This window comes from Fomitopsis serialis (genome assembly GCF_022376445.1).
Source record: "Fomitopsis serialis strain Sig1Antser10 chromosome Unknown B0H18scaffold_57, whole genome shotgun sequence".
Classification (NCBI taxonomy): Eukaryota; Fungi; Basidiomycota; class Agaricomycetes; order Polyporales; family Fomitopsidaceae; genus Fomitopsis; species Fomitopsis serialis.
In genome coordinates, this window is record NW_025955017.1 from 59,194 (window position 1) to 85,354 (window position 26,161).

Below are 26,161 nucleotides of genomic sequence, written 5' to 3' on the forward strand. Positions count from 1 at the left end.
CAAACGTCGCTAATGGCTGCCTGATTTTCTTGCTATGGCAGGTCATTACACCCCGTGAAGTCTAAGGCACGGACGAAGAGATTGATTAGCACAACGAGGGAAGGCTTCGCGGCATTCCCCTTGTCAAGGGCATCATTCCAGAGGGACCTCGTCCGCAATGTCCTTTTGGCATAGACCTAGTCCCACAGCCGTCCCTCGCGGACTGGACCAGGCACCGAAGTAAGTGAGTGCACATTCCTAGCACGCAATGCTTGATAGGATGAGATGTCTGCAGACAGCAAGCGGCCGCTTCGCACAACGTCAATTATCTTCTTTCGACTTCGCTGTCAACAGGGTATGTCTGACGGTATGCTTGCCACCAGTAAATCTTCCGAATTTGACGTCGTATCCAGTCGAGGTCCCTTCAAGGCACGCCATTACGGCCTAGGCGCTCGGGGTGTTCTTCATGCATGGGAGAGCTACCCTGGATTGTGGGCATGCTTCTGCCTGCTTTCGGGCATTGTGCGGCTGAGCTATCCTAACGAGGCGGCGAACTCAGGCCAGCGTCTTGCTTTTTGCAATCCTTTGCATACTCTGCTTCAATCCACACGTCACTGCTCCCGTTGTCCGCGCAGCACAATCATCAATTCCAGCGGTCACCGGTCATGCTTAGGCTCTATGCTTGAACCGCAATTCGACCTTCATGTTCCCACTATGGGTCATAGGGTAGGGTCAGTCCGGACGCTGACTGATGTTCATTTGTGAATGCCTCGACTGGCCTACCCTTGGCTCGTCGTCACAAGTCGGGGGTGCGTCTTCCTCTGCTGCTCGGCCACATCCACCGGGACACTGACGCCGCGTCGTTGTCGATCTTCGCAGTCGAGGCGATGCACTTCCACATCTACAAGTGCGTGAGACACGTGTTCGAGGAGTGTCTCCGGGTGATCGAGTTCCGCGCCGCGGGCGCGGGCGACCTCATGGACGCGTCTCATTACAGCTCACGCAAGTTCTTAGAGAACTCGTGTCCGGAGGTGGACGAGCTCGTCCGCATCACGAAGGAGGCCGGGGCGTATGTATCCAGGATCACGGGTGAGTCGGCGACGCGAGGCATGCGTCTTGTTGTGAGGATGAGGCTGATGCGTGCGGCGGTGTTAGGTGCCGGTTGGGGTGGATGCACGGTGTCGCTTGTGGCTGGAGACAAGGTGGACTCGCTCTTTGAGAAGCTCGTAGCGACGTACCCTGCGTACAAGGGTCTCGAGGGCGAGGCTCTGAAGCAGGTCATCTTTGCAACGAAACCGAGTAGTGGAGCATGTGGTGAGTCGCAGACCTTCCCAGTGCTCGACATGTATTGATGCAGACACAGTGTTGAAGCTCGAGTAAGATTTGCTACAATGAAGGAAGATTGTACGAGATGTACGTATGTACCAATAAGATCGGTATCTGTGTCATCTCTCGCACAAGGCTCGTATGCAAATCGACCATTGTTAGCGTCAACGGTGGTTGAAGGCGTTGTTCATACATCCTGCAGCGTATGGACGGAAGTCGGAGGAGGTATGTGCGTTTCTCATTCCTGCAATCTGTCGCTTACATCCTGAGCCCTGTGGTAGAGATTGGACTCAAAGCATGAGTCGCTGTATCGCAATTGTGACAGGCGCCTGCCTGCCTCGTGCGAGGCAATGCAAGCGGTGATTCGTCCCGTCGCCAACATGAACACGGATGCTGCCTGAATGCATGGGTTTCATTGAGCTGCAGCGTCCATAGCGCTGCCTCTTAATATGCGCCCATCCACGCATAGCAACTTCCCTGATCGTCGGATTTTCCGGCGTACTCTCAAGGCTGTGGTTCTCTAACAATCTGTGTGAAAAATAGAGACATGCCATGTGTTGCACGCCACTTTCAAAACTCAATGAAGGGCATAAAAGGTCGCGACTGAGAATACGTTCGGTCAGTCGCCATCCGGCTTGCGACTACTTCGTTCTCTAGAAGGGCACTAGTTCCTCCATGTCTACATCCACGGCCGAAGCGACCGCCGATATACAGGCTGGGTCGGTGCTATATCTCACTGTTCTGTCCTCAGTCCGTTACTGAACTCACATCATCAAGTACAGCTTAGTACAGAATTATGTCGCCATCGCGTGTACAGCTCTGTCTGAAAGTGAAGTAGTCTCACTATGAATCGCTCAACGTGATTACAGTATTTCCCATGTATGATTATCTGCTTACTGTGGGAAGCGACATCAGTCTCTTATGGCTTCAGCGTGCACCGTTTGGGATGACCACGCTCATGGCCTTGATACGATTCACCACGATTGGCATGTCGATTACACAGTTGGTGTTCATTCTGTACGCCTTACCGGTATGTCACCACATCCTTCTGCATCTTTGCACTACTCTTTGACCATGTTCCATAGACTGTGGAAAAGTCAGTCACTCATGACCATTCGTTGGACCGTCGTCTCGATGACTTATATGATGCACAGTTGCCGCGGTACCTACGTCAGCTCCTCAGTGATCGGTCTGCTCCCGAGTATACTGGACACAGGTCAGTCTGTTATCCCAAGATTCCGTGTTCGCCTTGTATACTGAACTTGCACTTGCGTCATCAGTGATTTCAGCAATTCGTGCATATGCAGTCAGAAACCGTGGTTTGATGTGGGCTGCGACAGTGTTCGCGACTAGCATGTTCGCAGTTATCGTCAGTGTGGTAGGCAAAATCTGACAGTCGTTAAGTTGGAGATGACAGACTGACATACACCTGCAGTACAACATAGCTACAACCCAATTTCAGGTAGTGGATGTCGATGGTACCTGGCTCTGCTATACTATGGTCCAGACCGAAGGTAGCACAGCTGAAAAGTGAGTATTTACCATTTGACAATCAATCACATGCCTTCACTGATTGCATGAAGAGGTGACCTCTTGTAACAACCTGATTCTATCACAAGCAGGCTCGCTGACCTTCTGTCGTAGTGTTCATTGTTAGTTCAATGTTCAGCATACTCTCGCAAGCCATCGTCGCCGGTCTCACCTGGTCAAGGATGTTGTTTCTTGTACGACGGCTTGGAAAGGGACAGGCTCGAGTCAACCCAAGATTATACGGTATATCATGGTTTTTTCTTCGAGACGGTGCGGAAAAGTCATATTCTACTTCTTTACCGGACGGCTGATGGAAGGTTACTTCCAGGTGCTGTCTATTTCATGTACGTCCTACTCTGCCCATCTACGCATGCTGTATTCTTATCTACCTGTTGCTAGAGCAATTCTGACTCTACAGCTCGTCAACTGTCTACTCTCGTATCTTACGGTGCGATCGTGTGACCATTCGTCATAGGTTTGCATCCTCATCAGCGTTACGTCAGGATGTGTGGTTCTTCGACACTGTCTCTCAATCGTGCGTATTCCCTACATCCCTAACAGATTCTTTATGCTCATTTGAGGTCTCAAAGGATTTTGATAGTCTTATTGTCGCGGCTCCTGCTCAATCTCCGGCAGGCCTCTATCCGAGACGTCAATCCGGACGAATCAGGCTCCACAATCTCCCATATGCTGGGTGACCTCACCCACATATCAAGCATCGCCTTCGAACCCCGGCCTGGTGCCGGTGCAGCTGCACACGCTCCCTGCGGTAACACCGAAGAGTATGAGATGGACACGATGAACGATCTAGGCAATGACGCCGACGATACGGATCAGGCGAATGTCTACGGCGATACGGATATTCAAGAAGAGCAACGGTAGAATGGGGAGCTCCTTCATCCTCCTCGCTCTATGTGCACATTCCTGTACGGTACGGGTGTGGAGGTATATCACCGCTTCAAATCAATGCCGAAAGTATTTGTTCCTCCTGTGGCTCGGTGCGATGCCTCACGGGTACAAGCTAGCTACAAAAGTCATGGGCTCGGACAGATGCCCGAATATCCCGGCATAGTCCACTCAGCCCACCTAGGTTTCCTCCTTATTGATATTCCTTGTCAGGTTGTCTTGCTTCGCGAGGTCCAAAGACTGTTACATACGTCCTTTTCCTGCCTGGGAAAGACCAACTACACAAGTTGCCTCATTAGGCTCGACGCAGAAAAACGCCCTCAGGCGCCACTGGGGCGCTACCAACGCGCTGCACACTTGCCACAGCAAAAGTTTCGCTGACATATCATAGCGAACACCTGAATGTCCGTCGCTAACCAAAAACTTGAAGAGATACTAGCGAACACCTTGGTTCAGCATGAATAATCAAATCATGGTGTGGCGCACCGGCCCGGAATATCGAGTGGGATCGCACATTGAGTGCATCCATTAGGTATCGAGATGTGGCATTATATAGCTGCGATGGCATGCTACAATGCACATCAATCTGCTCTAGGACAAAGATATGACCTCGTACAGGTATCCCACTCGTCAGCTCGGTCGCAATGGCCCACTCGTCAGCGCCATCGCTCTAGGAGTGCTTTGTATGTTGTGGTCTGTCCGCACTCTGTGAACGGCCGTGGATTGATTGTCTGTTTACAGCTTCAGCTGGAGTCTATGGAACGAGCGATGAAACCAACATCATGGCCGTTCTGTCTGCCGCGGCAGATAGAGGGCTCACGTTTTGGGACACCGCGGACATCTACGGAACGAGTACGCCCTAACCTGGTCACACATTGACCGTTCCTTCACACTATCTCTGTAGCTGAGCGCAGCATTGGCGCTTGGTTTGCGAATACGGGACGAAGGTCCGAGATCTTCCTGTCGACAAAGTTCGGCGCTGTAATGCCTGCAGACCTGGGCGAGAAATCACCTACAAGCACCCCATCGTACATCAGGCAACGACTTCAGAATTCGTTGAAGGAGCTACAAACGGACTACATTGACCTTTTGTATCAGCACCGCGTCGACCCCAAAGTCCCAGTTGAAGGTATGGTCAGAATTGACAACCGAGCGCGCCACTGACGAAAAATTTGTCAGTCATAATGGAAACTCTTCGTCCTTACGTGGAAAGCGGGACGGTCAGATACATAGGCTTCAGTGAATGCAGCATCGACCATCTCCGACGAGCCAAAGCTGTTCCCGGTATTGGCGAGAAGGTGATAGCCTGCCAGATAGAGTTCAGCCCCTTCGAGCGCGGTATCGAGACGTCGGGTTTCGCATCAGCGGCACGTGAAGCTGGCATAGGCATTACAGCCTACTCCGCACTTGGCAGAGGTGAGTCATGGAGAGTGAACATCGGCAGATGTACTGACGTACGCATAGGGCTGGCCACTGGCTGGTACGTGATTGAATGATACTGTCGGGCAGCCCGCACTGATGCCTGTCCAGCTACTCATCCCACGGCGACTTTGGAGAGGGCGACATTCGCGGATTCTTCATGCCACGGTTGTCTGCGGAGAACATCGCGAAGAATCTGACCCTTGTGGAGGATTTCCGGCAAGTGGCGAACAAGTACGGCGCGACCCCTGGGCAAGTAGCACTGGCATGGCTGCTGGCTGAGCATCTCGACTTTATCCCCGTCATCTCGACCAAGAGCGTTGAGCATCTCGAGGAGAACGCCAAAGCCGCAGAGCTTGTCTTGTCCCCAGAAGACGTAAAGCAACTTCGTGTTGTTGTCGAGACAACTCCTATGCACGGCACTCGCTATCCCGACTTCTACCTCAAGACGCTTGGCATTGACAGCGCACCTCTGAGCGAGTGGAAGGGAGAGTAAGCTGCCATCAGCGCAGCGGGTCAAGTGTGAGTAAGACGCTCTGTACGTCTTGCTATGTTGCTCACGATGAACCAGGGGGCCCACAAGAAGCACCGATATCGACTACCGCGTACTGTACAGAAGCTGCACCCGATCATGACCGTGACTCGGATCTCATTGCTGTCTTCTTTGTACTACTATGGACAGTCGCACATCATTGGTGGATCATACGTGGCTGCTTACGCTGAATCTGTGTAAAGCCGGTCTAAGTTTGTCAATTCGTACGGAAGGTGCTCGTGCATCTTTCTGTGTACAGTGTAGAATCATGACAAGGGTGAGGCATCCGCAACGGTCCGTGAGCCTGGTATGGCCTGTGCGTCTTGACGCTGCTGTCTCTATCAACCTATGTAAGATAGGCGCTGCCGTCATATCGTTATCTGTGTACAGTGCCGCGAGAGTGCGTGTACCTTCGGCACGACGCATGGAGCCGCTCACGGGATGTCAGCTCCAACTCCTTGAGTCAGCAGTGCCATGCCTCAAGTGATGGCGGAGGCGAACAAAGCTAAAGGAGGCCACGGCGACGGCAGCCGTCGCAATACCACTAAGTATCTGCTAAGTCGCAGTGACAATGGCTACGTACCCGAATCGTCCCTTGTTCCGCAATGGCCCCCTCGTCAGTGCCATCGGTTTCGGGGCCATGGGTAAGCGTTATGACCGTCAATTCATCCATGATGTGGGTAGCTGATTCTAGCCACCAGGAATCGGTTCAGTGGTTTATGGGTCTGCCGATCAAGAGGAGGCTCTGAGGACGCTTACCTACGCAGCAGATCGTGGCATCACGTTCTGGGATACTGCCGACATGTATGGGACCAGTAAGTCTTTGTCCATATACGTTGGCGTCGAGAAGCTGATTGCCGTCTGAAGGCCAGGAAGTCATTGGAAAGTGGTTCGCCGAAACGGGAAGGCGTTCTGAAATATTCCTGTGCACAAAATTTGGAGCGATGGACCTCACCCCTGGAATCCCGGACAGCACCAAGCCGAACAGCAAGCCGTCCTACATATCTCGCCAGGTCGAGAATTCTCTGAAGGATTTGAAGACTGGATGGATAGATTTGTACTACCAGCATCGTGTTGATCCCGAGGTTCCAGTCGAAGGTGGTGGCTCTGTCTCTCTTTCACAGATAAGCACTTATTGCGCACGTCATTTACAGCGGTGATGGAAGCCCTCCGTCCGTATGTTGAAAGCGGCAAGATCAAGTATATTGGCTTGAGCGAGAACAGTATCGACCACTTAAAGCGAGCAAAAGCCGTCCCAGGCGTCGGCGAGAAGGTTGTAGTTTGCCAGATGGAGTACAGCCCCTTCGAGTTGGGGATCGAGCACAATGGCTTCGTCGCTGCTGCTCGGGAGCTTGGGATCGGTGTCGTCGCATACGCCCCTCTTGGTCGAGGTACGAGCTGTCTGTATATACAGTATGCGTGATCGCTGACCTGTCCATGAGGCATGATGACTGGCCGGTGAGTCAACGTGCACACTAGCATTTGTGCGTAGAGAATCCCTGACCGTGTTGCAAGCTTCAAATCCCGCCACGACTTCGCCACCACTGACATTCGTCACGCATGGTTGCCTCGTTTCTCCGACGAGAATTTCCCAAAGAACCTCGAGCTCCTCGATAAGTTCCGGGAAGTGGCGAAGAAGTACGACGCAACGGCAAGCCAGGTGGCCCTTGCTTGGATTCTAGCGGAGCACCCAGACTTCATTCCTATTCCTGGGTCTAGCAGCGTCTCGCGCCTCGAAGAGAACGCCAAAGCTGCGGAGATAACGCTGGCACAGGAGGACGTCCAGATTCTTCGCGCCGCGGTGGAGGCCGCTGATGTTAAAGGTGGTCGGTACCCCGATAATTACAAGATAGCTGTCGATAGTGTGGCGTTGAGCGAGTGGAAGGGCGAGTCGGCCTGAAGGGCGCTGGGGTTACTGTCCGAGGCAGTGGTGTCCCTGATCACTTGTCACGTTTCTATCTAGCGCGCTCTTATGTCGCGCATTGCGATCATGAAACATGCATGCCAAATGACGACGCTGAGCAATGGACAAATGCCAGTGGGCTCTTCTGCAGCGGTCTACTTCGAGAATCGAGCTTGTCATATTGATTTGAAGCTAGATTTCTAGGTGTATACTTCCAATATACCTCGACCATGAATCACCAGTCGGGATACAACATCTAATGCTGAACCTTAACGACCGTGCCAGCGGACATACAAGAACTACGACGCCTAGGCCTACCTGATTTGGAGGTTGGCCCACGCCACGCAGGTCCGAGTCGGTGCTTGATCTTGACCGACCGGGACAAGTACGCGTCCTACTGCACCACAATGCCGAACGATGCTCTGGCTCCGAAATCAATTGCGCACGACGGACCGCAGAGTGGGACTCATGCTCGCACCATGCTGACGTTGTGGACATCGCTTTTGTATATAAACTGAGCAGCGACGAACTGGCCTGGCAGCATCGACTCGGTCGTATCAGCACTAGCAACATGTCTCAGTCTACATATGCTACTCGCCGCCTCGGACGCGATGGCCCTTTGGTTAGCGCAATAGGCTTTGGAGCGATGGGTAAGTACTTATCGCGAGCTAACATCTACACAGTACGCGCATATTGACAATCGACATCCGATGCAGGCCTTGGAGCGTTCTACGGAACAGGCATCCCTGATGAACAGGCTCACTCGCTGCTCACCTACGCCGCAGATCGTGGGGTCACTTTCTGGGACACGGCCAACATCTACGGATCGAGTAAGTCCCCCCTCCTCTGTGCTTGTGCGGCCGTGGCTGACTCTTTGCATTGGTGCAGGTGAAAGAGTGATCGGAGACTGGTTCACGAAGACCGGCAGACGATCGGAGATATTCCTCGCGACGAAGTTCAGCCGCCGGGACCCCGCTATCACTCCTGGAACTACTGGATACCTTCACGACCAACTGGAGAAGTCGCTGCGCGAACTCAAGGCGGACTACATCGACCTTTATTACCAGCATCGCGTTGATGGTGCCCTCCCTATCGAAGGTCAGAATGTATGAATCTCGCTCGATTGTAGACTGACTGTCTCGTCAGTGGTGCTCGAGACGCTGCGCCCGTACGTTGAGAGTGGGAAGATCAAGTACCTCGGTCTTAGTGAATGCAGCGCAGACCATCTCCGGCGCGCCAGAAGCGTCCCGGTTATTGGAGAGAAGGTCATCGCCTGTCAAATGGAGTACAGCGCCTTCGAGGTGGAGATCGAAACAGACGGTCTCCTTGCTACGGCACGCGAGCTGGGAGTGGCTATCGTCGCCTACTCACCGCTAGGGCGAGGTAAGCAATTAGTGTCCTCGTCGTCGGTCAACGTTGCTGCATAGACTGCGGAAGGGATGATTACGGGAAGGTGAGCTATCGCTCCGTGTGGGGTCGCCGGCACATAGAATAACTGAGATGATGACTCATTTCTCTCAGGTATAAGTCGCGGAATGACTTCCCGAAGGATGACATCCGCTTTCAATGGCTCCCCCGTTGGTCAGACGAGAACTTCCCGAAGAACTTGGCCCTGCTCGAGAAGTTCCGCGCAGTCGCGAACAAGTACGGCGCTACGCCTGGACAGGCCGCACTTGCGTGGATCCTCACAGAGAACCCTGATTTCGTCCCAATTCCCGGATCGCGCAGCATCGAGCGTCTCGAGGAGAATGCGAAGGCCGTCGGGGTCACGCTCGCCGAGGAGGATGTGAAGGAGCTGCGGGCTGCTGTGCTGGCGGCAGAAGTGACGGGTGCGCGGTACCCGGAAGCGTACTTGAAAACACTGGCCTATGACAGCGTGCCCTTGAGTGAGTGGAAGGGCGAGTAGTTCCATCGACCGTGACGGGACCTAAAGACAGTGTGCAAGTCGCGTTGTATCTTTGGAGTGGAAATGAAGTTTTACGAAGTGCCTTCTCCTTCGCGTTCGATTCTGCGTGTGTAGAAATGTATATCAGCACGGGAAAGACTGCGGCACTGCCACTGGCAGCACGGTATCTAGGATACTTACCTTCGCCGCGCGGTACTCACGCAGAACCACCTGTCATCCAAGATCGTCACATAGTAGGCCTCTAGCCGTCCGTGACACAGATGGGGCACTCTATCCTTAGGCAGAGGAAGGGGAACGTTCTGTCAGTGCTTGCCAATGCACAGGCGCGGCGGCGCTCAGTGAGTAGGGTGGCGCAGATCGCAGCCCGATGGCATCAATCTCAGGTTGTCGCTCCGCCGAGTCGACGTCCGTGGCAACCGGAGCCTGAGCAGGCCACTCAAACGTTCAACATTCATGATTCAATGGCAATCATGTTGAGCTTGAAGAGACTACAAGCCCTCGCCGAGCGCTGTAGTGCAGCTGTATTTCGCCAGCTACCAGCCCACCTGCAAGTTGCTTGCAAGTTCCAACTATTGAGACCTCTCGCCATTCTCGGTGGTCTTATCGTTGTGCTGCGCTTCGCTGTGTCGCTCTCACAGCGGACGTCCCGAGGAATCACTAGTTTGCAGCATATTGTTCGGCGACTGAAGACTGGCGAGAGGTCCGACGCAAGTGAATATGACATAGTGATTGTAGGCGGCGGTGAGCTCATATTGTTGTCTTGCGCTAGTCGGGAAACACTGAAAAGTCAAATTCGAATGTGATACAGGCACGGCTGGCTGTGTGCTTGCTTCCCGCTTGTCTGAGAACCGGAAGCTACGTGTCTTGCTCATTGAGGCCGGCGGCAGGTACGCACCATAGTAACGAACTCTCAACCCAATCGTTCCTGACATACTGTGCTACCAGTTCTGCGCATAACCCCTTTTCGCGTGTTCCAGCGTTTTATCACAACCTCTACCAAACAGAGTGGGACTGGAACATATCCACCGTACCTCAAGAACACGCTGCCTCGAAACGCAAGTACTGGCCTAGAGGTGCCTTCGCTCTCTGCGTTTCTCAACCAGTTGTTCTAACTATAGCTCCACCAGGAAAGATGCTAGGAGGGTGTAAGCACACATTGCGAGAGGTATCATAACCCTGACCAAAGCATATTGTAGGCTCGTCCATGAATGCCATGGTGTACGTTGATTCTAGGATATCAGCTGGAGCGGTACTCACTGGCATATCATACTTTTCAGCTTCCATCATGGCGCCCCTTCAGACTTCGACGAATGGGCTTCAATGCAGAAGGGCCAAGACGGTGCTTCCGACTGGAAACATGAGAACTTCAGTAGGTACGCCCCAGTGACGACCAGAACACCCGTAGAACACTTTGACCAACGCCACGTCCTCAGATACTTCCGGAAGTTCGAGAAGTTCCATCCGAGCAAGGACTACTCACTGGTCGACGCCACCCTCCGTGGATCATCAGGGCCAGTGCACGGTAAAGCGGCATAATTGTGTCAGCTGTCGCCGCACTGAACTCTATTGCCGTATCAAGTGGGCTACCATGGTCATGTCTCAGATACCACGAAGTGCTTCCTTGAGGCCTGCCACAATGCTGGAATGGAGCGTAATCCGGACCTCAACACAGAAAAGGGTACCCTCGGGTCAAGCAAAGTGCGTCAAAACTTTCGGTCCTCTGCAGCGATGTCATAAATCACCATTCATATTGATATGTGTAGACGAGTCAGTCACCCTCCGTCACATTGCTCGTGCATCCTCTAACCAGTTTTGCAGTGACCTTCATCGACTCTCAATGCCGACGTGTGACGACAGAGTCTGCGTACCTTACCCCGGAAGTGCTTACGCGCCCGAACCTCGTCATCGCGACTTACGCGCAGGTGACGCGCATCCTGTTTCAAACGACTGAAGGTCAAGCTCCGAGAGCAGTGGGTGTGAAGTTCAAGGATAGGACGGGAGAGTTATTTGAGGTGAGGGCGAAGGAGGTAGTGATATCGTGAGTCATGTAGGCTCACCTTTCAGGCTGGCACTCAATTGACGATGCTTCTTCAGAGCCGGGGCCATACATACACCTCAAGTACGCTTCTTGTCGAACAATGCCCTCACCTCAGCTAATCAACCCTTCGCAGATCCTCATGCTTTCCGGAATCGGTCCAGCGGACCACCTGTCCTCATTCAGCATCCCGGTGCTCGTTGACAACCCAGGCGTCGGCGCTCACCTCATGGACCATCCCGTCATCGATTTCCACTTCCGCGATAAGACCAAGTCCCGTATGTCGGCTCTGTCGTATAACCCTGCCAAGTTTGGGAAAATGGACCCAGCGCGTATCGTTAAGGGGTTGGCGTACTTCGCAGAGTACAAGTTTTGCGGGACGGGTCCGCTTACATCGAATGCGCGTCAAGTTTCCTCTTTGCTCAAAGGCAAGGATCGTTGCTGATACGATCGGTGGTGCATAGGTCCTTGAAGCCGCCGCGTTCGCACGTTCCTCCGACGCCTCCCTCTTCGCTAAGGCTGGTGTCGCTCTGCCCACGCAGGACAATCTGGAAGACTCTACGTCGGGACCAGATGCGCCGGATATCGAAATATTCTTCACGCCGGTGTCGTACATCGAGCATGTGCGGGTCTCGCTCCCACCAGGACATCACGTTGATCTCCATGCCGTCCTACTAAGGTGCTGTCCTTCTCTATTTACCTGCAGCGCTTCGTCTATCCTTGACCTGACGTGTATCCTGTCAGGCCAACAAGCACGGGCACTGTGAGATTGCAGTCAGCGAACCCGTCTGACGCGCCAGTCATTGACCCTAAGTGTGTCTCTGCCCTGATCGCCGCATATGATATGTATGGCTGAGAACAGCACAGGTACCTCGCCACGCAACACGACATCACCGTCCTCGTCCGTGCGACCCGCCTCGTCTCGCACATAATCAACACACCTCCATTCTCGTCCTCGGTTCTCGACCCCTCCGGCTCCGCCGACGCCACGGGCCTGCTCAACCATAACCTCGCACAACAGTCGGACGCAGAGTTCGAGGCAATCATCCGCGACCGCGTCGAGACGCTGTACCATCCGACATCTACCGCTCGGATGGCCCCAAGGGAGGACGGCGGCGTGGTCGACCCGCTCCTGCGGGTGCATGGCGTCGAGGGGCTGAGGGTGTGCGATGCGAGCGTGTTCCCAACTATCACGAGCGGGCATACGGTAAATTCATTGCCTTACGTGGCGAGGGTTGATCTGACTGACATGGCTGGGCGTAGGCCTCACCGACAATTGCACTTGCAGAGCGAGCTGCCGATATCATTCTGGAGGCATATAGAGAATGAGCCCTGTATGTCGGGCCAGGCTCGAGCGTTTGTTCTTGTTTAGATATGAGACATTGGATCCAACGCCGAGCAAAGGTAGAGATTGGTTCGTTCCTAGGCGGCTTACAGAACACTAGTGTGGTGCATTGATTAGTCTTATAGGATGCACGGTTGGATGTGCTCCACGCTCATGTATGGGTGTTCTAAACAATCAGAGCGCCATAATCATGCTAGTTGGGTAACTCGTTGTTCACAAGAGGGCCCCGACTACCAATGAGGACTCAGACGCATCGAAGATCATGGAGCCTAAAGGATTTGAAGGTGAACAAGTAGCTTTCCAAACTGCGCAGTAATCATAGATTGCATAATGATACCGCATGTGGTTGAACACAAGACGGTACTCAGGGAGACCATACGACGATATTAGACACCTAGTGAAGTCGTACGTCGACTTCACTCAGACGTGAGGTCCTTGTAGAAGGACAAGCCGGCGAGGCCGTCTAAATTCAAATAACGCATGAGCGATGGCCTTCAGCTCACCAGAGATGAACTCACACTGAGTGGTCGGCTTGGCGTAGCCTCCGAATGCCATCACGTTGGCGACGTGGAAAGGCTCCCCATTGTTGGACTTGTTGCTGTTACTTACCGAAAGGCTGTGCAGGATGCATGCATAAGCCGTGGTAAACAACGTGACTGCAGCACTTACACCTTCAACGCGGACGGCGAGGGAACTCTGGTCGAAAATGACAAAGCCGATGCTGTTGACCATCTTGCGCTTGTAAGAGTTCTGGTAGCCGGCGCGGCCGAAGACGGCGAGCAGGATTTCACTGGCTGTGGAGGCAATCAGCTAATGACGACAACAATACGCTCGACTACGTACGTTGCAGCTCAACAACAGTAGCGCCACTGAACTGGCTGCCGTGCTCCACGGCCACGAGTTCGGTGCCGGGGCGCCTGAGCTGGTACCAGATCTTCAAGCCGTCGACCTAGTGGTGCGACGAATATTCATTAGGGGTTTATTTCATTGGTATGACTGAAACTGACAACGCACCACCTCGCCGTAAGACACTGCAACACGGCGAATGGGGTTCTGAGTGTTGACGATGAGCTGGCCTTTGAGAACCGGGGCAGTGTGGATCAGAATTGTTAGCGGAACGTCAGGAGCGGCGTCGCTCACCACCTGCGTCGGTCAACTTGAGGATGTCGTTGAAGAGGTGGGAATTTCAGTGAGGGATAGAAGTGAGTTGAGCCGATGAGGGCGAGGGACAGTGCCCAGTCCTATATACTTGTCTTCAATGCATACGGTGTTGTGCCTCATGTTGCGCTTCTGACATTTGCACGACAGCAAACGAAATATCGATAGACGCCTTTGCGCCGCGCGCATACAGCAGCCCGGTGGCTCAGGTGGCGTGCTGGAAGCTGACGGCGCTGAGCTTCGACACACTGGCAGTGTCGTCGAATGTCCACCGGAGCTACCTCGTTTCACCACCACGTAATCATTCGCCAGCGGTATGTAGCCCCGGTCTTCGCCGTCATATTCCCTGCCCCTTGGCTTAAGAAGATTCACAAGGATATAAAATAACATTATGACCTTACCTTTTGACTTGCTAGTGGAGTAGTTCCCGGGTACGAACTCTTGGATCTAGTCCTATGGTGCTGGGTTCTGGAAAGCTGATCAAATCAATATCAGGGGCAACATCCAGCGCCAGCACAATGCAAAGATACGCAGATCCAGACTGCAGTCATTCGGCACTTGAATAGACCGGAGCGCACCTATTCGTCTGTTCCGCGCTCATACCTACATAGAAGTGCAGAGTCCAATATGGGCGTTCTTGCCGTTCGGAACGTTTCTCGGGAATGGATGCTCTGTTCATTGATTCCAACTGCGTGAGCCTGTATTTAGACGACCCGGCAGCCGTCTCGCTTTGACATCAGACTCTTACTCCTTCTTCGATAATATGCAACATTACGTTGTCGGTCTGTTGCAAGCTTTCAAGCAATCCTACATATAATGTGAATGCTCAACGGAGCACACGGCCTACGACAGAAATAGGGTCAGGCTCGTATCTGCATCATATATCAGCGTCGGGGCATATTGTCCCAGTGCATGTCCCCATAACTTACCTACAGCTAGAGGCTATGAGCTCGCAGTACTCAGTGCTCATTTACTTACATATGTTGCCATACCTGAGACTACGACCCGTCCGAGTCGCCGGTTTGTCGCGGGTCACGACGCTCATTGCGAATATTGCGCTTTCTGACGTCCATCACCGGGTGCCCTACACGGTCAGGAGATGAGTAAAAGAGTAGCAAGGACGATATGGCCACTCTCCAGCAACGCACGCTGGGCCTCTCGTGGGATAAATAATAGGAGGAGACAAAGCGGTGGTTCAGAAAATGACTCGGACAGTCGGACTCCAAGAGGATGCGTCGATGGGGTTTGATCTTATCTGATATGTATTACGAAGGTTATCAACAGAGCCCATTACATTGGTCAGATTAGATAACCGAGGACCAGGATTGCATGCCTCGCGTGAACCGACACGGTCGTCGGCCGTATTCTCTCTCTCGTCTTTCCTTCCTGCCGCCTCCAGCAGTCTTCAGAGCCAGAGTCGCTCTCCTGATGGGCCTCTCTTTCGCTAGTTTTGCCTGCTCAAGATGAACTGCATCCTCAGAACTTCGGTCTTGAAGAGCGCAAGCCCGAGGGCTCCAGCTCTACCATGCCGATCATGTGTACAGTCTCGAACACTCTGGCTCGCGCGTAGCAATCTAGTCTCTCGTCCGCGAACAACCCTCCGGGCGGCCTTCATTGGCTCCCGTGGAACGCAACAGTCCGCACCTCAACCTCCAGCGAACGGGGGCGTGCAACCCTCGCCTCCGAATACACCAACACCTGCTGCCAAGGCCGCGCAGAGTGCACCATCTGCCACTAGTGACACTGAACATGTCAGTCAGGCAGAGCAGCGGAAGAAGGACTGGGGCATCGTGAAGCGGTTAGTAGAGAACATATGGCCGAAGAACGACTGGTCGACTCGCAGTCGAGTGATACTTGGCTTCGGACTCCTCATAAGCGGAAAGGTGCGACGAAGGATAATGTGCACATGTCAGGGTGACTGAATGAACGCTGCTTATGCTAGCTCCTGAACGTCCAAGTACCGCTAATATTCAAGCAGATCATTGACTCGCTGAACGTAGACATCACTGCTGCATCTACAGTCTGGGTAGTAGTCGGGTCACTCATCGCGGGTTGTACGTCCGAATCACAATTATCTTGAATGTGCTCGTCTCAGACAGGCTCTATTGAGTATGCAGATGGCGCAGCACGTATTGGTGCCACTCTGTTTGGGGAACTTCTCAACGCAACCTTCGCTAGCGTCGGGCAGCGTGCGATACGGAAGGTCGCTCGGGACACATTCGAGCATCTATTGAACCTGGACCTCAAATTCCACCTTTCGAGACAGACAGGTGGTCTCACACGAGCGATTGACCGGGGAACGAAGTTCGTCCGATTCGTCTCCATGTTGTACATACTCTGAGCCTGGTACCATAGAGGCATCACCTTCGTATTGCAGGCGATCATCTTCCGGATTGTCCCTACAGCACTCGAGATCTCGCTTGTATGCGGCATCTTGGTAGGTCAGCTCACCATGCATGGCGAGTCTCCAGTTGTGTTGACTATTCCCATCATTCTAGTCATATAAGTTCGGATGGAGCTTCGCAGCCATCACAGCCGTTACAATGGCGGCTTACACGTGGTTCACAGTGCGTACAACGTCGTGGAGGTACGTTCAATCTGGAGTTCCATATGCTTGTGCTGACATGCCAACAGAACGCGCTTCCGACGAGAAGCAAACTCTGCGGATAACAAGGCTGCGACGCTGGCCGTCGACTCTCTAATCAACTACGAGGCCGTCAAGGTATCACTTATCCGTTTCGGAAGTCAGTCACAAATGCCAACACTTTCTGCAGCACTTCAATAATGAGAAGCACGAGATTGCTCGATACGATAAACATCTCTCTACGTACGAGAAGGCATCTATCAAGATTGCCACGTCGTTAGCCTACCTCAACTCGGGGCAGAATGTCATTTTCTCGTCAGCATTGACTGCCACGATGTTCCTTGCCGCTCAAGGGGTGATAAACGGTGAGATCGCTCACCACTCACGCCTCGCTACACTTGCTAATGGACGAGGGCCGTTACAGGAACCATGACGGTCGGCGATCTCGTTATGGTCAACCAACTCGTGTTCCAGTTATCTCTGCCGTTGAACTTCCTTGGTACCATTTACCGAGAAATGAGACAAAGTCTTCTGGACATGGAGACACTGTTCAGCCTGGTCACCCAGAATCAGCCGCCTAAGGTGCGTTCCTAACATGGCTGCGACAGGTCACTGCGTCTGACTCGCCTTGTAGGACAAACCGAACGCGAAGCCCCTGCAGCTCCAAGGCGGTTCCATTCGCTTCGAGAACGTCGGGTTCGCCTACCACCCCGACCGCTCGATCTTCCGCAACATCTCCTTCACCATCCCCGCAGGCAAGAAGATCGCGCTCGTCGGCCCCTCCGGCTGCGGCAAGTCCACCGTCTTCCGGCTTCTCTTCCGGTTCTACGAGCCCTCCTCCGGGCGCATCCTCGTGGACGGCCAGGACATCTCCGAAGTGCAGCTGGCGTCTCTCCGCTCGGCCATCGGTGTCGTACCGCAGGACACGCCCCTCTTCCACTCGGACGTTCTGGAGAACGTGCGGTACGGCAGGCTGGACGCCTCGGACGAGGAGGTCATGGAGGCTGCGCGGAAAGCCCATGTCCACGACGCTATCATGCGCTTGCCCGAGGGCTACACGACCAAGGTCGGCGAGCGGGGCCTGATGATCTCTGGCGGAGAGAAGCAACGTCTGGCGGTGGCGCGCGTGTTGCTCAAGGACCCACCAATTTTGTTCTTCGACGAGGCTGTGAGTGGTCGTGTTCGTCGATTCCGTGGTGTCATGGGTGTTGACGGCTTTCGATAGACATCTGCGCTGGATGCTCATTCGGAGGCGGAGCTGATGAAGAATATCAACACCCTTCTCCAGGACAAGAGCCGCACGAGCATTTTCATTGCCCACCGGCTGCGTACCGTCGTCGAGTCAGGTACGTTCTCCTGCGGTGTTGCTACGGGTGGCATAAACTCATCTGCGTTCCAGATTTGATCCTTGTACTGAAGGACGGAGAGGTTGTGGAGCAAGGTACACATGACGAGCTGATACGCAAGGGCGGCTTGTACCACAGCATGTGGCTTGAACAAGCATACCAGGAGCAAACTGCCGACGCGGAAGAAGAGGCTTGACGTGATCAGACTCGATCAGAAACTGTACCAACTGCGTCACAATGCTATTCTATTAGCCCCATGGTATCCTGTTTTGTGTAGTAGACTGTTGTTACACACACTGCTCCCAACTACCGATGAGCCCGTCCAACTATAGCACATGTTTTCCGAAAATGTTTGCCCAGCCCTTCCTACTCGATTCTTCCTCTCAGCCAGCTGAGTAGTCCCTTGGTCCCTTCCCTTTCCCAGACTCTCCTCTGAGGTACCCTGAAACTGCAAAGCCGATCGTCAGCATGAGGTTGCGGAGAGTAGCTGAATGACATACACGTTGCCGTCCACTAAGAACACGTCGAGCGACAGCAGTCCCAACTCTGGCGGGATTTTTCCTATCTCGTTGTCCCGCAGATCCAGTTCCTCGAGCCTCCACTGCGGCACATCTCGGTTCCCCTTGAACATCTCAGCGAGACCTTGGAAGCCATCCAATTCCGTAATCCGATTTCCGCGAAGTCGGAGGTGCCGCAGGCCTTTACGAGGATTCCCTATTTCCTCAGATGGAGCGGCGAGGATGAGATGCGTCAGGGCATCCTTTGTCAGCGCAGCGGAACTCAGGGTATTGTATGACAGGTCGAGCGTCCGCATGCTAGGGAACAGCTTCGCCAGAAGGGACAGCAGAGGCTCGTTCCTGCGAAGCGAAGAGTACTCGTCACCATTCGCCACATGCGAGACAGGGACCGAGTCGGGGAGACTACATCCTTGGAGGCTCAGCTCCTCGAGGCAGGGGAGGAACGGACCGTCGTCAGCGGACAAGCTGAAGGATGGATCCTTCCGCCGGTTGACAAGGTTGAGCACTCTGAGGGTCTGCGCCAATGGCTGGGCGGCGATCGCCGCAAGGGGCAGCGCGGCTGTCGGGATGGCTAGAGCAAGATCCGAACCGCCTGAGGACGCCCCTCCTCGCCTCGGGTCGCCCCAGGAAGACACGGCCAGAGAGATGGAACGTGCGTGGGCAGTCTTGTCGGAGGCGTAGAGGGCGGCAATGTCAATGTATGTGTGCTGGCATCGTAGAACTGAGGGTTCGAGAGCGCGGAAGCGACGTTGGGCGAAGGCGAAGGTGATGAGCGAGCTTCTGACAATGCTGGAGAAGCGGCCTGCGCACGCGAAGACTCGTTGGTACTAGCTGCAGCTGCAGCTGCAGCCTGAGCTCGTGCCCGTCGTTTCGCACCTTCGGTCAGAAGACCTTGTTCTGCCTCTATCTCCCATGGCTCCTTTTGCACGACCTGGTTCTTGCGTGGTGAAGTTGGGGTAGGTGAAGATGCAGACGATGCAGGCGGGCTAGAGGTCCGCGCCGCCGCCGCCGCCGCTCTGGCCCGTCTCTTTGCGCCTTCTGTCAACAGTCCCTGTTCTGCCTCAATCTCCCATGCCTCCTGCACCACTTCCTGCTTCTGCGTCCCGTTGCGAGACGCACGACCACCGATGTTTAAGCCCTCCTCTACTCCGGCCCCACCGTATCGGGCAGCCTTTGTCTTCGCTCTCCGCTCCGCTTCAATCTCCCATGCCTCTCTGATGACCTTCTTGCCAATCACGACACGCAGGACCCCTCGCGAGGATCCTCATTCGTGATCTCGAAATCAAGTTCCTGCCGTAGAGCTGGTTTCTGAACGCAGCTTCGATCGCGGGACGCGTGACGTGCGTCTCGCCAAGGTCAAGTACTTTCAGAACCGGGAACGTTGCTGAGGGAGATAGCGACGACAGAATGTCGGCAGGGAAGGAATCATCTCCGATCTCTGCGCGCTCCAAGAGAAGTTCGCGTAGACGCTCCAGACGGGCGAGAGCCAGAAAGAGCTCCGTAGACGGACCTAGTGGGTTAGCGGACAGGTCGAGTTTGTTGATTTGCGAAGGAAGACCCGCGCACTGGATAGACAGGGCGGCCAGATGATTATGCGATGCATTGAGCATCGTCAGCCGTGGAAGAGGGGCTGTCGCTCGAGTTATACTCTGCGAAAACCAGTCACCGCGGGCGTCTCGCGTTCGGCTGAGCGTATTAGAGCCTTGAGTGTCGAGTGGTGCACGGAAGGGTAGAGATGTGAGGGAGTTGTGTGACAGGTTGAGGGTTGTGAGATTGGGAAGGACAAAGAGATTGACAGGCAGGGACGTAAGCGCATTGTGCGAGAGATCCAGGATAACCAGCGCGGTCAGATCAGCGAAGCTATCTGGTAAGCTGACAAGTTTGTTGTTATGGAGCTAATCACAGAGTTAGTACATCCATTTGAACAAAGCAGGTTACATACTGACATCCACTGTTTTCAGCGAGCCAAACATAGATATTTCCGGTTGAATCTCGACGATCTCGTTGGACCATGCTTTCAGCACCTGCAAGTCCTGTGCTTCGTACCAAGACGGGGCGTTGGATTGACCTCCTCTGCGACGACCGGCTGAGATCTCGTCCGTGGTCGACGTAGAGATAGGTGGTTCTTGCGGGACAGACTTCAGGGGTTCAGACTTGATGCCCAAGTGAATCTCAAACAGAGCGGATGGTAGGCAAGGAAGGGCACGCGATATCAAGTTGAGGGTGCCTTTCGGACGACAGTAGTAAGAGTTAGTCTCGCGCACGACACAAGACTACGGGCGTGTCAGACAACTGTCTCGGCTTGTTAATGGCCATGCCTGAGATGACACCTTGACTGGAGTATCCCACCCGCAATTTGTAGCGTGTGCTGCCAACAAGAATCATCCACCGGGACGTCCGCTCACTCCTCTTGAGTAGCGCCGATAAGGGCCGAACGCAACGGGCGTCGATGCAAGCGGAAGTCACAACCCGAGGATGATTAGCAGCAGTGACAAACCAGCACGTAGTCTGAGATACCGTTGTGTATACCCGTGCGTACGGCTGCCTGACACGTCTGTAAACGACGCGGAGCGACTCACCTGAGCTCCGAGCACGCTCGATAGATTCCTTCACTGACCAGCGACCGACCTCATCCTCAGTGTTTCCAGGAAGAGCTTCCTCGAATCCCACAAAGTCCAATCCATCGTTTCCTTCGGCCGGTCCCGTCTGTGCCTTCTTTGCTTCGGCGCGCCTGAGGGCAATCTGTTCACGGATGCTAAGCTGAGGCCTTGATGGCTCAGGAGATTCAGCTTTCGCCGGCATTGCTCTACGTGGAACTGGCGATTTTGGAGGCGCTGGAGACTTGGACGTTGGCTTGAGAGTCTTCAAGCTCCGCTGCGTCCTCAGCGGTGTCGTTGTCGGCCTGGAGCTCGATGTGACCGTGGACTGCGTGCGGGTTCGGGGTGTACCAGGTGAGAGTAATGATGTAGGCGAGTGTGTAGGTTTACTCGGCGTGCGAGGGGAGGATGGCTGGGGGATGCGGGACATGGTCGCGGGTGGTACTTGTAACTTTAGGGACAAGTCAGGGATCGGGCAGAACGCGTCCTGCACACGTGCTGACCGCGTCGCGCCCGGCGCCCGCCATGCCCCGGGTCACTCCCACGTGAATCAAGGTGTCCGAGGTCTCTGCTTGCTGGCGCTGCCCGATTGGGGTAGCGCCAGACGAGCAGGATACACAAGCGTTCGCTGCCCGTCGACTTCAACGCATCCTCAAGGCCCCGCCGCTCCCTCAAGCCATGTGAGTGTTTCAGACGGTTTCTATATGCCTGGAGTATGCTTGGACGGCGTTTGGACGAGAATTCTGCGGTCAGAGAGGGTGGATGGGTCGAGCGGGCATCGGATGAGGACGTTGACCGAGATGGAGCGAGGGCTGACTCTACTGTTTGCGTATAGCCGGAACAAGTGCGACAGACGTTCGCAGTGAGTAGCAGTGTTGTATCTGCGTGTTGCTCACTTTGACCGTTGCGTGTAGCTTCCGACCTCAAACCGCCCTCGCCCAGCATGATCATCTCTAAGCCCCACAGGCGCATCATCTACGAGTCTCTTTTCAAGGGTACGCACGCGAAAATTTGCTCTTTTCTGCGCAGGGAGCTCAAAGGAAATGTGGCTCAGAGGGTGTCCTTGTCGCCAAGAAGGACTACAACGCTCCCAAGCATGAAGAGCTCGATGTGCCTAATCTCGAAGTTATTAAGGCGATGCAGAGCCTCACCTCCAAGGGTCTCGTGAAGACGCAGTTCTCTTGGCAATGGTACTACTACGTCCTCACGCCCGAGGGCGTTGAGTTCCTCCGTGAATGGTGCGCACACACTCAGCGATGGGCTTACCGTATCTCATGGCAAAAATTGCTAGGCTCAACCTGCCTAGCGAGATTGTGCCTGCCACCCACAAGAAGGCAGTTCGTCCTCCGCGCCCCGCACAGGTCCGCGGTCCCGGAGGCGAGGGTGCGTACCGTGCGCCGCGCGGCGACCGGGACGACTACCGGAAGAAGGAGGATGCGCCTGGCGACTACAGGCCACGGTTCGCAGGTGTCGGCCGTGGTGCCCCGAGAGAGTAGACGATTTCACGTCAGCGCTGGTCACATATTTGGCCGCTGGGAGCGGTGGGTCGGATCGTTATGATGAGTATATGGCTGCTGCCTGCCGTCCGCCGCAAAACTATAGTATGAGCACACCCATGCCCCGCTTATGCTATTATTCACGATGCTTTCCTCTGCACTACACTGGGCCATGCGTGCTACCCGAACAGATTGACGACATCCTTTATCGCACCATGGTCCTTCGCGCGAGCTCGGAAGTCTGTGACTTGCCTGGCGGCAGAGCTACGCCTGGTCCTCAGATGCATTGCACACCTCGATTGGTTACCGCACATACCTCAAACGGCCACAGCCCTTTGTGCCACTGACAAACAGTGCTGCCTTCATGCTGACGATCCTAGCAAGTATATCTTGTACACCGGTGTCGCCAAGTGGTAGCTGGTCTTCGTCGAAGGTACCCGTGCCTCCGTTGGTCTCATTCAGTCTTGTGAAAAGTCCCTCCCTCGTCTCCAGCACCCACCGTTCCAGCTCACCGCCCGGTGCGAAAGCAGCTTGTATGATGTCAATGGCCGCGGTATGTTGATCAGACGATTTCTTCTGCGCGTCCTCCGAGTGGGATGCGAGCTTCATGAGAGAGTGGTCTGACGAGAAGTACACGGTGCGTATGTCATGTGAGACCGACGCATCATGGAGCAGGATGTCCAGCATGTCGACTAGAGCATCGGCGCAGGCAGGAAGGACGGCCGCGGGGAGTTTGTCGATGTGCCAGTGTACAGCCAGGTACGGTTGCAAGTCCTTCGTCACCTGGCTCGCAAGAGCCCAGAGCCTAGGAGAGTAGTCGATGGCAGTAGTTGACTCAGTGGAGAATAGATCACTGCGTACGTCCCAGTAGAGGAGGAGTACATCCGAGTCGGAGTGGCGCGGGAGCTTGGATGCAGTGGTCGTACCGTAGTCCAGCTCGGAAGGTAAAGCAGGGGTAGTTTCACTTGCGTTTGTAGTGTCACGACCTTCCGAGAGCGCGTTGACCAGTATGGCAGCTTCACCGGAATTTGATCGCCCCTCCGAGACAGGTAAGAGGTGCATGGTAGCTGTCCCAGTATTTTCCAGCTCCAGCTCACGAAACCTTGTCTTGAAGCAGCGCATGGTTTTCGCCGCCTTCTCATGGACCATCGAAGCGTACTCGACCACGGTGTTGGATTCCGTGGCACCCTCGTCAACAGCGACAACTTGTGTCGTCGGACTCAGCGGGCGCATATCGACCCATGTCCGGAAGTCGTCCATCATCATCATGCGTTCTCCACCTCCGAGCGCAGTTGAAGCTATGTCGAAGTATGTGTCAAAGTCCCAGCGCTGACAGGTGCCGACGCGTCCTTTGCCTACATTCGGAAGAACAACCGTACGATTCAGTTTTCTGGCCAGAGCGAGGATCTGGACGAGCTGTTGCTGTATCTTCGCTGGCTCGCGCTCGGGGATGGTGAGGATAAGGAGGAGCCGACAAGGTGCCTTCCCACAGAACTGGGTGTCTATTGCGTTACTGGTAGACGCAGACGGTGATACAGATTGCATACGCCGAGAGGATGAGCTTGTGCGCGCCTCAGGAAGCGCAGTGACGACGGGTGGCCAGCGCTGTTGTCCCTCTCCGGAAGAGTGGTACCGATGGTCCGCTTGATAAACCAGGGCATCCCGGTCTTCATCGCCACCGTCCGTCTCTTCCTCCGCGAGTAACAGCTTTTCGATAATATCTCGAGTTACGAGAGGGATCGGTACTCGGACGGTGTCGTTGCCTTGGTCCTCGAGTTCCAGGAACGAATCCACGTCCTCCATCCAGCGTCCTACCGCATCCGGATCCGAGCCGTGCGTCGTCTGTACCGCATGATGCTTCATGGGAATTGACCGATTCAGCAAGAGCATGCCCGCAGCAAGAAGTAACACAATAAGGATAGCCCGTCGCGGTTGCCGCCAGAAAAGGTGACTGATCCAGTACGTGTATGCGGATCGACCTGGCCAGCGACGAGCCCTCTTATCATCGGCAAGATCCTGCTTCTTCCTGGAGGCTTTTCCGGAGCTCAGACGCGGCGGCTTGCTGGTATTATCCTTCCAATGATGGCCATATGCATGACGTGGTGTGCGGGCACGTAACATGATTACAAGCGAGCTCAACGCAAGCTCAGCGTCCGGTAATGACAACAGAGAATAACGATAGGCGTCGAAGTTATCGAAGGATCGGCAGCGGAAATTAGACCACCTCAGTAGTATGAGTCAGTGGGAAGAGGCTGAGCAGGTTCGCGTCTCGTCCACATCGAACTGCTACACCTGCCAAATTTGGCTATCTTGTGCCAACGATCGTTGTGGCTCGTGTGCATGGAGGCGAAGCTCGCGAACGAGTATGTAAACGACCGCTATGTTTCTCTCTCCCGTATCTATCTTGACGCTGTTCGCTCGTCTTCATCGATTTCATTGTATTCTGGCATAAACCGCTAGTAGTGATGAACAGTATGGGGCGCGCGGGTAGGGATCACCAGTGACATATGATGCATGCTACGGCCCGCGGCCCAGTACGTCGTCACGGTGGCCGCTGCGTGAAAGTGACATCAAGTAGTAATTGCCAGTGAGACTGTAGTGCTTCCTTGGCTATGCGAAACGTATTGATTTAGCAATCTTGGTCAGATGTGGCCGTCAATCCCGTTCGTTGAACTTATTTTCGTGAGTCTGTACTACCATACGCCGCAGTCACGGTGGTAATGATGATTAGCTCTTCTTCTAGTGTGATGTAGTACTACAGCGAACCTCAGCGAACGCATTTCACCCCTGCGCCAATCCGGGCCCGATCGACGGAAATCGACACAGTTATTATTGTCTGTGCTATGTGAGAAGGGGGACGACTCGGACGACATGAGCTCCGTGACAGACCACGAAAGCCGGCAAGCATGTCTGGAAAAGGGTGTGTTGCATGCGTTCAGTGATATTGCTCACCCGCTGCCGAGTCAGACTCGGATATCCAACAGGGCAAACTTGAGTGCGTTTCCGGAAGAATGCCTGGAGGGAGAAGTCGTTTGATACCTAAGTATCTTTATTGAGTACAGTACCTAGGGCGGTGACGACGGTCAGCGCTTTCTCCTCGCCGTGACTGATTAAGCTTTGCCCACAATTAGATCCCGCTACGTCACTATCCATCGACTCTTAATATCGGAGTACCCTGGGCCGCAATGGGCCGACAGTCAGCGCTGTGGGTTTGGGCGCCATGGGTAAGCAGCCGGACCAGCGATTGCACCGCAGAACATATTCACTCGCTATAGGCATCGGTGCTTTCTACAGCCTGAAAGAGGAACGAGGCGGAGAGTATAAGCGACTCTCACTCATGCCGCCAACTACCGTGCTACCTTCTGGGACACTTCAGACGGCTACAGCGCGAGTGAGCAGTGCGACGGTGAATTCCCTGCAGCGGGCCTACTTATAATACTAATGCATTTCGTAGGCCAGTGATTCATCGGGAGTGGTCCGCACAAACGGGTAGAAAATTCGAAATATTCCTTTCAAGCATGAAATTCGGCGGCAGGGATCTCCGGCCGGATGCTCCCAACGGCATTGAAGTCCAATAATAA

At 54.3% G+C, this 26,161-nt stretch overlaps 11 protein-coding genes across 11 annotated transcripts; 8 read left to right on the forward strand and 3 right to left on the reverse strand.

Annotated features, from left to right (window-relative positions):
- The first annotated feature begins 689 nt into the window (after positions 1-689).
- B0H18DRAFT_1019458 (GHMP kinase) lies at positions 690-1,806 on the forward strand. Its single transcript, XM_048029446.1, has 4 exons — positions 690-1,068; positions 1,135-1,293; positions 1,343-1,530; positions 1,587-1,806. Exons 1-3 carry the CDS (start codon positions 867-869, stop codon positions 1,357-1,359), a joined length of 378 nt encoding a protein of 125 aa, XP_047891031.1. The 5' UTR covers positions 690-866; the 3' UTR covers positions 1,360-1,530; positions 1,587-1,806.
- Positions 1,807-2,377: 571 nt separating this feature from the next.
- On the forward strand, positions 2,378-3,861 carry B0H18DRAFT_1019460 (uncharacterized protein; the record flags this gene model as incomplete). The annotated part of the gene is made up of 8 exons (XM_048029447.1): positions 2,378-2,521; positions 2,586-2,683; positions 2,741-2,835; positions 2,948-3,105; positions 3,164-3,179; positions 3,235-3,283; positions 3,339-3,370; positions 3,426-3,861. Coding segments are annotated over 8 exons (884 nt in total), but the record flags the coding sequence as incomplete, so codon positions are not given.
- Positions 3,862-4,299: 438 nt separating this feature from the next.
- On the forward strand, positions 4,300-5,936 carry B0H18DRAFT_531690 (NADP-dependent oxidoreductase domain-containing protein). Its single transcript, XM_048038490.1, has 7 exons — positions 4,300-4,424; positions 4,483-4,593; positions 4,646-4,870; positions 4,921-5,157; positions 5,206-5,221; positions 5,272-5,682; positions 5,732-5,936. Exons 1-6 carry the CDS (start codon positions 4,346-4,348, stop codon positions 5,654-5,656), a joined length of 1,053 nt encoding a protein of 350 aa, XP_047891033.1. The 5' UTR covers positions 4,300-4,345; the 3' UTR covers positions 5,657-5,682; positions 5,732-5,936.
- Positions 5,901-7,879, forward strand: B0H18DRAFT_531651 (NADP-dependent oxidoreductase domain-containing protein). The gene is made up of 6 exons (XM_048038488.1): positions 5,901-6,336; positions 6,394-6,507; positions 6,560-6,790; positions 6,847-7,083; positions 7,135-7,150; positions 7,208-7,879. Exons 1-6 carry the CDS (start codon positions 6,264-6,266, stop codon positions 7,590-7,592), a joined length of 1,056 nt encoding a protein of 351 aa, XP_047891034.1. The 5' UTR covers positions 5,901-6,263; the 3' UTR covers positions 7,593-7,879.
- On the forward strand, positions 7,706-9,682 carry B0H18DRAFT_531658 (NADP-dependent oxidoreductase domain-containing protein). The gene is made up of 6 exons (XM_048038489.1): positions 7,706-8,245; positions 8,312-8,425; positions 8,484-8,693; positions 8,742-8,978; positions 9,033-9,048; positions 9,117-9,682. Exons 1-6 carry the CDS (start codon positions 8,167-8,169, stop codon positions 9,499-9,501), a joined length of 1,041 nt encoding a protein of 346 aa, XP_047891035.1. The 5' UTR covers positions 7,706-8,166; the 3' UTR covers positions 9,502-9,682.
- Positions 9,683-9,971: 289 nt separating this feature from the next.
- B0H18DRAFT_935692 (uncharacterized protein) lies at positions 9,972-12,865 on the forward strand (the record flags this gene model as incomplete). The annotated part of the gene is made up of 15 exons (XM_048041791.1): positions 9,972-10,242; positions 10,310-10,388; positions 10,447-10,574; positions 10,629-10,646; positions 10,698-10,719; positions 10,779-10,874; positions 10,935-11,023; positions 11,081-11,203; positions 11,320-11,539; positions 11,596-11,620; positions 11,673-11,945; positions 12,001-12,215; positions 12,281-12,349; positions 12,404-12,743; positions 12,800-12,865. 15 exons carry the CDS (start codon positions 9,972-9,974, stop codon positions 12,863-12,865), a joined length of 2,034 nt encoding a protein of 677 aa, XP_047891036.1.
- A 432-nt stretch (positions 12,866-13,297) lies between these two features.
- On the reverse strand, positions 13,298-14,162 carry B0H18DRAFT_1121164 (uncharacterized protein; the record flags this gene model as incomplete). Its single annotated transcript, XM_048034283.1, has 5 exons — positions 13,298-13,344; positions 13,400-13,675; positions 13,725-13,830; positions 13,896-14,024; positions 14,148-14,162. The coding sequence occupies 5 exons, from the start codon at positions 14,160-14,162 to the stop codon at positions 13,298-13,300; spliced, it is 573 nt and encodes a 190-aa protein (XP_047891037.1).
- Positions 14,163-15,290: 1,128 nt separating this feature from the next.
- B0H18DRAFT_1019503 (P-loop containing nucleoside triphosphate hydrolase protein) lies at positions 15,291-18,624 on the forward strand. The gene is made up of 11 exons (XM_048029448.1): positions 15,291-15,922; positions 15,982-16,093; positions 16,157-16,343; positions 16,395-16,476; positions 16,538-16,626; positions 16,674-16,761; positions 16,814-16,988; positions 17,048-17,205; positions 17,258-17,791; positions 17,849-17,969; positions 18,023-18,624. The coding sequence occupies exons 1-11, from the start codon at positions 15,503-15,505 to the stop codon at positions 18,163-18,165; spliced, it is 2,109 nt and encodes a 702-aa protein (XP_047891038.1). The 5' UTR covers positions 15,291-15,502; the 3' UTR covers positions 18,166-18,624.
- On the reverse strand, positions 18,336-21,514 carry B0H18DRAFT_1086012 (uncharacterized protein; the record flags this gene model as incomplete). The annotated part of the gene is made up of 6 exons (XM_048031978.1): positions 18,336-18,417; positions 18,470-19,152; positions 19,236-19,738; positions 19,821-20,382; positions 20,434-20,714; positions 21,067-21,514. The coding sequence occupies 6 exons, from the start codon at positions 21,512-21,514 to the stop codon at positions 18,336-18,338; spliced, it is 2,559 nt and encodes an 852-aa protein (XP_047891039.1).
- Positions 21,515-21,695: 181 nt separating this feature from the next.
- On the forward strand, positions 21,696-22,844 carry B0H18DRAFT_1019519 (40S ribosomal protein S10). The gene is made up of 4 exons (XM_048029449.1): positions 21,696-21,946; positions 21,999-22,079; positions 22,139-22,322; positions 22,376-22,844. The coding sequence occupies exons 2-4, from the start codon at positions 22,028-22,030 to the stop codon at positions 22,578-22,580; spliced, it is 441 nt and encodes a 146-aa protein (XP_047891040.1). The 5' UTR covers positions 21,696-21,946; positions 21,999-22,027; the 3' UTR covers positions 22,581-22,844.
- On the reverse strand, positions 22,760-24,443 carry B0H18DRAFT_1121168 (uncharacterized protein; the record flags this gene model as incomplete). Its single annotated transcript, XM_048034284.1, has 2 exons — positions 22,760-22,844; positions 22,897-24,443. The coding sequence occupies 2 exons, from the start codon at positions 24,441-24,443 to the stop codon at positions 22,760-22,762; spliced, it is 1,632 nt and encodes a 543-aa protein (XP_047891041.1).
- Positions 24,444-26,161: the final 1,718 nt, after the last annotated feature.

Bases quoted from the DNA above. Each gene is read 5' to 3' on its own strand.
- B0H18DRAFT_531658 (XM_048038489.1), top strand. From the start codon at position 8,167: ATGTCTCAGTCTACATATGCTACTCGCCGCCTCGGACGCGATGGCCCT. The intron at 8,246-8,311 runs GTAAGTACTTAT...CATCCGATGCAG, and splicing joins AATAGGCTTTGGAGCGATGG to GCCTTGGAGCGTTCTACGGA. The intron at 8,694-8,741 runs GTCAGAATGTAT...CTGTCTCGTCAG, and splicing joins TGGTGCCCTCCCTATCGAAG to TGGTGCTCGAGACGCTGCGC.
- B0H18DRAFT_531690 (XM_048038490.1), top strand. From the start codon at position 4,346: ATGACCTCGTACAGGTATCCCACTCGTCAGCTCGGTCGCAATGGCCCA. The intron at 4,594-4,645 runs GTACGCCCTAAC...CTATCTCTGTAG, and splicing joins CGCGGACATCTACGGAACGA to CTGAGCGCAGCATTGGCGCT. The intron at 4,871-4,920 runs GTATGGTCAGAA...AAAATTTGTCAG, and splicing joins CCCCAAAGTCCCAGTTGAAG to TCATAATGGAAACTCTTCGT.
- B0H18DRAFT_1019458 (XM_048029446.1), top strand. From the start codon at position 867: ATGCACTTCCACATCTACAAGTGCGTGAGACACGTGTTCGAGGAGTGT. The intron at 1,069-1,134 runs GTGAGTCGGCGA...CGGCGGTGTTAG, and splicing joins GTATGTATCCAGGATCACGG to GTGCCGGTTGGGGTGGATGC.
- B0H18DRAFT_1019503 (XM_048029448.1), top strand. From the start codon at position 15,503: ATGAACTGCATCCTCAGAACTTCGGTCTTGAAGAGCGCAAGCCCGAGG. The intron at 16,094-16,156 runs GTACGTCCGAAT...TTGAGTATGCAG, and splicing joins CGGGTCACTCATCGCGGGTT to ATGGCGCAGCACGTATTGGT. The intron at 17,792-17,848 runs GTGAGTGGTCGT...GGCTTTCGATAG, and splicing joins TTTTGTTCTTCGACGAGGCT to ACATCTGCGCTGGATGCTCA.
- B0H18DRAFT_1019519 (XM_048029449.1), top strand. From the start codon at position 22,028: ATGATCATCTCTAAGCCCCACAGGCGCATCATCTACGAGTCTCTTTTC. The intron at 22,080-22,138 runs GTACGCACGCGA...AATGTGGCTCAG, and splicing joins CTACGAGTCTCTTTTCAAGG to AGGGTGTCCTTGTCGCCAAG. The intron at 22,323-22,375 runs GTGCGCACACAC...AAAAATTGCTAG, and splicing joins GTTGAGTTCCTCCGTGAATG to GCTCAACCTGCCTAGCGAGA.
- B0H18DRAFT_531651 (XM_048038488.1), top strand. From the start codon at position 6,264: ATGGCTACGTACCCGAATCGTCCCTTGTTCCGCAATGGCCCCCTCGTC. The intron at 6,337-6,393 runs GTAAGCGTTATG...TCTAGCCACCAG, and splicing joins CATCGGTTTCGGGGCCATGG to GAATCGGTTCAGTGGTTTAT. The intron at 6,508-6,559 runs GTAAGTCTTTGT...TGCCGTCTGAAG, and splicing joins TGCCGACATGTATGGGACCA to GCCAGGAAGTCATTGGAAAG.